This window comes from Sander vitreus, chromosome 3 (genome assembly GCF_031162955.1).
Source record: "Sander vitreus isolate 19-12246 chromosome 3, sanVit1, whole genome shotgun sequence".
NCBI classification, from domain to species: domain Eukaryota; kingdom Metazoa; phylum Chordata; class Actinopteri; order Perciformes; family Percidae; genus Sander; species Sander vitreus.
Window position 1 is genome coordinate 31,043,513 of NC_135857.1, and position 9,115 is coordinate 31,052,627.

At 37.1% G+C, this 9,115-nt stretch overlaps 1 protein-coding gene across 1 annotated transcript in view; it reads left to right on the plus strand.

The window, feature by feature from the left end:
• Positions 1 to 7,741, plus strand: part of LOC144513463 (calcium-binding protein 8-like) — an 81,439-nt gene extending 73,698 nt beyond the window's left edge. The window contains exon 6 of the mRNA XM_078244552.1: positions 4,226 to 7,741. Within this exon, the coding sequence (XP_078100678.1) occupies positions 4,226 to 4,353 (128 nt within the window). The 3' untranslated portion in view covers positions 4,354 to 7,741. The remainder of the gene's footprint in view (positions 1 to 4,225) is intronic.
• Positions 7,742 to 9,115: the final 1,374 nt, after the last annotated feature.

Genomic DNA, 9,115 nt, shown 5'->3' on the forward strand with positions numbered 1-9,115 from the left:
ATCCTGAAGGCAGCATGATCGAGAAGGATCCAACTTACTTTGTTATGCAGTGTGACTGGTCAGAAGTGTTTTCAAGATTAGTAATACTGTATGTGTGAAATTGACTTGCACTGAGATTTTTTCTTTCTAGTCAAGGTTGTGTATATTTCTTTCTGTTGGCTAAAATGATGCTCAGAGGCCAAACAGCCCTTAATGTCCCTCTTTACCAACACCACCTGCCTGTGATTCTGGCCTGTCCTTGAGGGGATTTACTTGGCCGATCCTGATGTCAATGAGCACTTTATCATGGTCTTTAAACTGGTGTGGAGTGATGACAACATGATGTTCCTATTGAGTTTATGATGAAGACTGACCACTGCAGGATCATAGAGAGCAATCACATCTTTTAGCCTCAAGGTCCATGAGACACAGGGACACCGAAATGTTTTTAGTCATGGAGAAATCAATACATTGTGTCACAGTGTGATTTATACTGAGCACAATTCATACTCTGGTGCTTATTGCTTCAGCTTACTGGTATGAAGTAGCATAGAGGCACTTGATTTCCCTCTGGCTTCACCTTGCTCTAAAATCAATGTGGCGGGGAGCAGAAAAACAATAGAAAAAAGAATGCAACCCCCGATCCATAGAAGTAAACCAGGCTCAGAATCACTGCTGAACAAATTGCACCAATAGCATAAATTGCAAAGAAACATACAGGAGAAGCAGCTGTCCAGGGAGTGCCTGGCAGCCAGACACAATCCTGGAAATCAACTTTGATCACAGCCATACAGATTTAAGGACCCCCATCTTAGCAATATTCATCATTTGAGTAATTGTTGACTTTTTCCATGTACAAAAGAATGTTCTATTGCTGTTCTGAGCACAGCAAAATCATCTAGAGCACAAGAGGTCATGTATTTAACATTTCCAACTGAAGAACTAAATTACCCTGCACTGGATGGATAAAAACTCAAGATTCCCTGTTTTTGACTTAATAACATAAACTAAATATCCTTTTACAACATAGCAATACTGTAACCTGTGCACTTTTTACACCGTTTACTAATCATTACTATCATTATTTCACCTATAGGTCAACTGATTTTGAAGCACAAGTGAATGTAGACAGCCATAAGTCTCTGCCTGGAAACCAGCGTACACCTGACCACAGTGGTCATCTGAGGAAAATCCTTTGTGGATATTTGGCAGCAGTGTAGTTACTTTGGGCGGCTGAGGAGGTGTTTTATGAGGCTGACAGCAGGTTCAGGCGACTGGACCGAGAACTAATGTCTAGGCCACAACTCTCCTCCCATCTTCACAGTCCAGCTGGGAGCTGAACACATGCTCTTTCCATTGACACCCTGTTCAGTTCACCTTGACAAATACAACTACAGATAGATACTTGAAATTAAAATTAGCTGCACTCATGTCAAGGAAATTACACCAAATTCTAGTACATTATTGAAACGGTTTGAATTATAAATCAGTTACATAATCTCATCCCAGATGGTTAGTTAGTTAATATATAATTTTAGGACTCAGTAACAGATCCAATAGCTCTGTAAATGGGTAGATGTTTGTGTTGTGTCACAGCAGCGGTGGCCGGAGAAAGAAAGAAAGAAAGAAAGACAGGAAGACAGACAGACACACAGACAGAACTACCTACCTCATTACACAAACTATGGTGCCAATGGCCAACAGATGAGACTGTGGTTGTACTAGACGGCTTCACTGTGTGAATGTGAGTAACTGTATGTGAGTGTGAGCCTGAAAGACATTTTTGTTTTTAACAAAACCACCCTGGTTAAATTCAGGTTAAAAATAAACATATTGTCCACTATGATTTGTGTACAAACTCCAACCAAGATAAGAGCATCATCTAATCTTGAGTTATATAACCTTGCTTATTGGCCAAAATCGCATTCTTAGATAATCCATTTGGCTAAAAATCATGTCACCTCATGTTTAATATGATGTGAGAGTCTGGAATAGTATTTTTTTCACTGGAGATTGCAAACTAATGGCAACGAATGAGCCAAGAAAGATGTAGTAATTTTTGTCCTACTTTCCACATTGCATTTTATTTGGAACAGCATTTAAGAGGCATTTTTGATGACTTCAGTGCTTCTTGAATTCAAAGTTAAAAATAGAACAAGTGAAAGTGTGAGCCATGTGGCTGTGGGTCATTGGCCCAGCTCCCCTAATTACCGCGGCCCGGTAAAATCATTTCAGCAACTCTCAGTCTGACACTCCACTGCAGGGAGGAAGAGCTGCTGAGTTACTGCTGTTAGTGTGAATGTGTGTGTCAGCTTGGATTTCTATATAATGTCCTTCAGTTCATCATGGTGCATTTACTTGCACTCCCATATATTTTGTCTATAAACGAGGTACTGGGGAGACACACAATTGATAGCCTTAAGGTGGATTTTGCTTGAACATGAAGGTCCTCACTGCTTCACCACCCTTTTTCACACAATGACACTAATATTTGGTCTAACCTCATTGATATACTTAATAAATGGATTGAAAAAAACATTAAAAACGTTAAAAAGTTTGATATACAAACAATTTTACAGCACCACAAAACACAGACAGACTCTCCAAAATGACCATAACAGTGAATCAGCAAAAACAGTTTAAACAAAGTTTGAGTTTTAGCTGCATGTCCCATATAAACTAATTTTGTCAACATCTGATGACCATGACTAATCTTTTTTCATGGACATAACATTAAAGGGGTACTCCAGTGATTTAGTATGCACTTTCATAAAGTCAGGGGACTCATAAGAGACAGATTAAAAAAACAATGGTCAAAACTGTAGCAACAGAGGCCACGATATGCTGATTTTTAGTCCCTAATATGGGCCAAGCTCCAAACACGATTGAGCCTACACTTCCCATAATGCAACTAAATAGCCTCCTTCATTAGATTTTACTTGCCTACCATTACATTCCCATTTCTTTCAAACCTCACACCTTCAGTTTGTATCCTTGGCATTCTGTTAACATTTTTAAACTAGTGTCTGAGCATAGATGACATCATCAGGGTTATTTTTAGACTTTTCAGACTGTATAAAAAAATCCCTCTAGAGACACAGGAGATATTATACACCTATTTTTACAGGGTGAGTAGTACCCCTGATAACAGGTAGAATTAACGTTGTGTTTCTTTTCAATCTAACAGATTACAAGATCTAAATTAGCTGTCCATTATGTGTTATTTATTTCTTATTACATGGCCTTTCTGAAAACTTAATTCTGATTGGTCATTCACGACATTCTACGGTGATGATCTGTAAAATCAGGCTCGTCCTGTGAATTGTGATGCTCAGCTCAATGTGTCCCTCTCTTCTGATCACTGCCAGTTACCCGCTGCTCATTCAGATGAGAGCAGAGCTGTTAATTCTGCCCGGCAACACTGATGTGTGATCACACCTCAAGGTTATTTCCTTTGGTCCACTTACCCATAATGGAAAATTGCCTCATAGTAGTAGCAGTATATTTTTGTAATGAGAAAGTCACCAAGCCAAAGTGACCTGAACACACAAATAACATGTTTACTGTGCTAAGGTTTGGCAGCTCATTGTCTTGTCAGGTTTAAAGATTTGGGCAGCATCGAAGTGGAATCGACTCATATCTTATTCCAGCCCCTTAACTTTTGATGTGATGAGCATACACAATCTTCACTCACTGCTTAATTATACTTTGTCTGCCATTAATACATTTTACACATATATTAAGGAATACATAAAAATTGTGCTGCAAATTGAGCTGCAGTCCAGACCTTCTTTAGGTGTGTCCTCAGTTTATTTTTATTATGCTAGGCTTTCCAACTGTTAGATGTCAACATCAATCCTCTTAATACCCAAACCCTTGCCTTTTGAAGTCATTTTCTGCACTTATTATGAGTTACATTCCTTTTCCAAACAAACCAAAAAGCAGATGTCTTGATAGAGGAACCTCACATGTTGTGTTATATAAGTTTGAATAGCACTATTCTCCCCTGATGGAGAACAGTTTACCAATGAACTTAAGGAGTAAACACAGTATAAATAAACCACTCCAAATGTACTTGGTGTCAGTGCCCCCTCTGTTTGTCTTCATTATATTCTTTCTGCAGAAAATGAAAAATTCAAAGAAATGTCAGAAACAGAAGTTTTATCATCTTAATCTGACACTTGGGAAACTTTTTTGTATTTATGTTTAATCATCTTTTTTGTTTGTCTCCTCTTTTCTCTTTCAGTTCACCCTTCAAAGAAGAACCGTCAGACGTGCGTGAGGAAGAGCCTCATCTGCGCTTTTGCCATGGCATTCATCATCAGCGTCATGCTCATCGCGGCCAATCAGATGCTGAGGAACGGCATGGAGTAGCTGCACCCACTGTGAGCGGGAGAACAAGCCAGCCTGCATGTGCATGCCAGTGGGTGTGGTCATTTCCCTGTTGATAGGAAAAGAACTACAATGAATAACACTTAAAATAACCATCGACAAAGTCCATTTTAAAAATTACTCTTAGTTTTTTTGAACGAGTGGCGCCTCACCACCTGACATCCAATGAAACTGTGAAGCCAGCATGAGGAGTCATGCAGGACTCCTCCCCCTTTACTCTGTCAGGGACATTCAAGGGCTGACATTACACATAATACTCTGTTGTGTCTGTTTCCCTGATGCAATAAAAAAATTGAGTGCAGGAGATCAGAGCTGCTTGCTTTTCCAAGCAGGCCAGATGTGACTGGAGAGGTGTCACCCACCAGGAGTCTGATGAGCTACCAAGGCTGCAGTCTGGGCCCTGAAAGGGAATTAGAGAAAGGGAACAATTGCCGTCTTATTATAGTTCCTGGAAGCATGATGGCAGTCCTCACTGCCACTCAAGCTGAAGGATCTGAACGCGTCAGGCCACAGCTCCTGCAGCTCCCAGGGTGCTACGATACTCCAGCTCTCCGACTTTCTATTTTCAACTACTGCGTCTGTGGGCTGAAGTGCTGGCATCAGTTCATCAGCCCCACACACCATGCAGTCAAGTGAACAAAATGTTAAATGGTAACTCCAGAAGTGGTGTTTTGCCCTTCTGATATTCATGAATAAACACAGAAGCTCTGGAAGTTTGGTTTTAGATTGCCTCTTTCTCCTCTCCAATGTTGGGTGAACACTGTTCATGGTGCAAAGAAAAGATTTCTGTGTGCTATTAAAAGGAAAAAAAATCCACCTTTTCAACGATCAAACTTATATTTCATCTCTCGGTGGTGTTCAGTGCACCCCAGGAGTTATTTTGCAAGGTGATTGAATTCAACTTTCTTTCAGTCAGCATTATTTCTGCCTCAGTTGGTTATTTCCTATGTTTTCCAAAATGACTTGGACAATGGACAACCCCCCAGAGATCAAGTGTGAAACCACTGCATTCGAAGACAATCGTAAGAGCAAAATATCAAGAGGTTTTCCAGTCGACAAAACTTTAATTGAACCTTTTACTCTAAATGCAGCATGTCTCGTGGCTGTGATGCATTCTGGCTCCCTGATAGATTTGAGAGACCTGCATGTGTGTTGGTGCCATTACTAAATTAAGCTGATACTTAAACATTTTTCGTATTAGTTTGAAAATATATGTGATACCACATGTGATCATCTGCGGTGGCCAGTCGTCCATGGAAATAAAAACAATGACCTTAGGGATCAAAGGCATATCACCACCAACACAGGATTATCTTTTAACAGTGTTGAAGTGCTTCAGGGTGGATTTAGTTTTGTCCATCAAACCCCAACAAATATAGTTAATGATTTACAGCCTAGTGCTGTGAAAAGTTGAATCCCCTTTAGTTTCCTACAAAAGTTGTTGCACTCAAAAACAACTCTAAAATCAAATCATTTAAACTTTTTGTCTGTTTTATTTGTTTACTTTATATTAAGTTATACTAATTTCTTAATGTAGGATTTTTGAACAGTTTCATAAATTTCAAATATACATTAAAATAATAGTGTGCAAAACTAAGGCAGCATTTGATTTGTCTATTTTTATTAACATTTCATTTCTTATGTTTTTTATTGCAAAAACAACTCTTAATCCATTAATGTGTGACTCTTACTGTAAGCACTTAAACAATTGAATTGAATTCATCCTTCAACCAAAATTCTGCAACAATTTCTTACGCAAAAAGAAAACAGTGACATTAATACTTTTTTATTTACTTTCTTTCATTTTTTAAAATATGAAACTGTTCCCATTTGTGTGATAGAAGACAATGCAAAGACCACAGATAAAGAATTTTGAACCAAGACAAATTCTGTAAAACATTAGGGGCCTAGCAAACTTTCTCGCAGCACTGAATGATTTCAAGACACATCTTGACTTGTTCATTCTCACTGAGGTCGGCTCTGAACTCCTGCACTGACTCTCATCTCAACATGTAAACCCAGCCAGGGGTCACAAACACCCATGTTATCAAGTGCATGCGATCAAGTCAGTGTGTTCTGTAAATACTGTAACCCACGTCTGAAGTGTGTCAAGTGTCTGTTGAAGGTGTACAGTATCCCTGAATGTGCATGACTGTCAGTGTTCTCTGCTCACTGGGGTTCAGAGGTGCAGGGAGGGAGATCAGCAGATAGAGAGGTGCCTGCATCATTACAAACACATCAGACGCAGGCGGCAAAGGCCCTTTCTGCTCCCTCTGAACACTCTTGCCAAAGCCATAGAACTCCGCAGAGGTGGACCAGACAACAAAATATAGATGATTTTCTCTGTTCCTACATGGAAATACAAGATCAGTTTGGCATTTTGTGGCAGAAATGTGTCCGTCATGTCTGATTTTATTTGTCCTTGTTATTGTTTTTGCACTGTACCTGTCATCCATTTTAGTGAAATGACAAGGAGCGCTGTATGTTTGTGTGAGAGTGCCATCTAGAGGTCAAGTGAGTGCACATTGTCCACGTTGTCCCACTACAGTGTGTGTTGTTAGATTATATTCACAATGTCTGGCAATTGTTGATCTTAAATGTTAAAATATGACGATTTCTATTTATGTATGTATGTAACAATGTGTGTATGTATGTATAGGTTGACTTTGATCTACCAACACTGTGGGTAGAGCATTACTTATTTGAACACAGTGTATTTATAGGAATAGATTAGTTGCCCATGGCAGAAAAAGTCCTCTTGAATTTGTAGAAGGTTTTATTCACAGATAAATTACCAATATTACATGTTGGAGACAGTCTAAAAAACCTTGTAGGTCACACTGGTTTTGATTTCTTTTTAATCTGAAAAAGTGACATTGATTAAAAGATTTTTTTTATTTTTTTATTGCAGTAGTGGTGGACATTTCCCACCAAATTCACAGCTAACTACGGTTGGCATGTAGGGGCGTGTCGTGTTTTATCGTTAATTTGTTCTTTGAGAAGAACTTTCTCTTTTAAATTGTATTTTCATTTGTGTATGTTTTTGGGGATTTTAGTTACAGTTACTGTGGTTACAGTTTCACTGTAAACAAACTGTACCGGCCCCTGCAGAACGGTTGCATGTCTAAAGAGGTTTTTTTGGAGGGGAAACACTCAGTGTCTCTTTAGTAGCATGGTGATTGGATCCCACATGTTTTTGTTATGTAACTTTGTAGATAGCTAATAACAGCATATGTATTAGACAAGCACACACTATACATACTTTGCATGTGCAATATTTAAACATGTAGGCTAGCTAAAGACTTTGAGTTGTACTATTTATTAAAGTTATAATAATTATGAAATTGTAAATACAGAAATCTGTACAAAAGTCAAAGGATTAAGCATTGATGCAATAAAACAATGTTTTTTAAATTGTGCTTGACTTTTTATTTTACACTGGAGTTATGCTCATTATCAAGACAGTTATCAGTACATTATCAGGTCCAGGGTGTCCACAGAGTCTTAAAAAGTATTAAAAGTTGATCAAATAATTTAGCGCCAATAATGACATTTTTAAGACTTAATTTTATGACATAGAATCCTATGATGTTTTATGACATTTGTATGACATACCATATGCCTTATGATATGTTAATGACATACTATACTATGACTTTTAATGAAATACTATACTATGACTTTTTATGACATACTGTACTATAACATTTTTATGACATACTGTACTATGACCTTAAATGAAATTTTTATGACATACTATACTACAATGTTTTTATGACATAGAAAAAGTCATAGAATAATATGTTGAAAAATTAGAGAATAGTCATAGCATAGTATGTCGAAAAAAGTGATAAAGTCATAGCATAGTTGTCAAAAAAAATAAAAAAAATCAATAGTATAGTGTTTTGGAAAAAGTCACACAGAAAGTCATAGTATAGTATGTTGAAAAGAGTCATAAAAAATCATAGTATAGTATGTCGAAAAAAAGTGATAAAAAGTCATGGTATAGTACGTCGAAAAAAGTGATTAAAAAGTCATAGTATAGAATGTGGAAAAAAAGTAAGAAAAAGTCACAGTATAGTATGTCGAAAAAAGTAATAAAAACTCTGTATAGTATGTCGACAAAAGTCAAAGTATACTATGTCATAAAAATGTCATAGTATAGCAAGCCATGAAAAAGGCATACAAATTCATATTTTTCACTGTTGGTACAGTTGCATACACAGTCCTTAAATACACACACACATGCTCAGAACCTACTTGTGATGTCAAGAAAAGTCATGGTACAGTATGTTGAAAAAAGTCCTAAAAAAAATGTCAAAACAAGTCATAGAATAGTATGTCAGAAAAAGTCAGAAAAAGTCACAGTATGGTATGTCGCAAAATTCAAAAAAACGTCATAGTATAGTATGTCGAAAAAATTCATTGTATAGTATGTCGAAAAGAGTCATAAAAAGTCATAGCATAGTATGTTGGAAAAAGTCATAAAAAATCATAGCATAGTATGTTGGAAAAAGTCATAAAAAAGTCATAGTATAGTATGTCAAAAAGTCACAGTATAGTTTGTCGAAAATAGTCATAAAATGTCATAGTATAGCATGTTGAAAAAAGTCATAAAAAAGTCATAAGTATGTTGAAAAAAGTCATGAAAAATCATAAAAAGTCATAGTATGTCAGAAAAAGTCATAGTATATTATGTTGAAAAAAGTCACAAAAAAGTAATTGTTTAGTATGTCGAAAATAG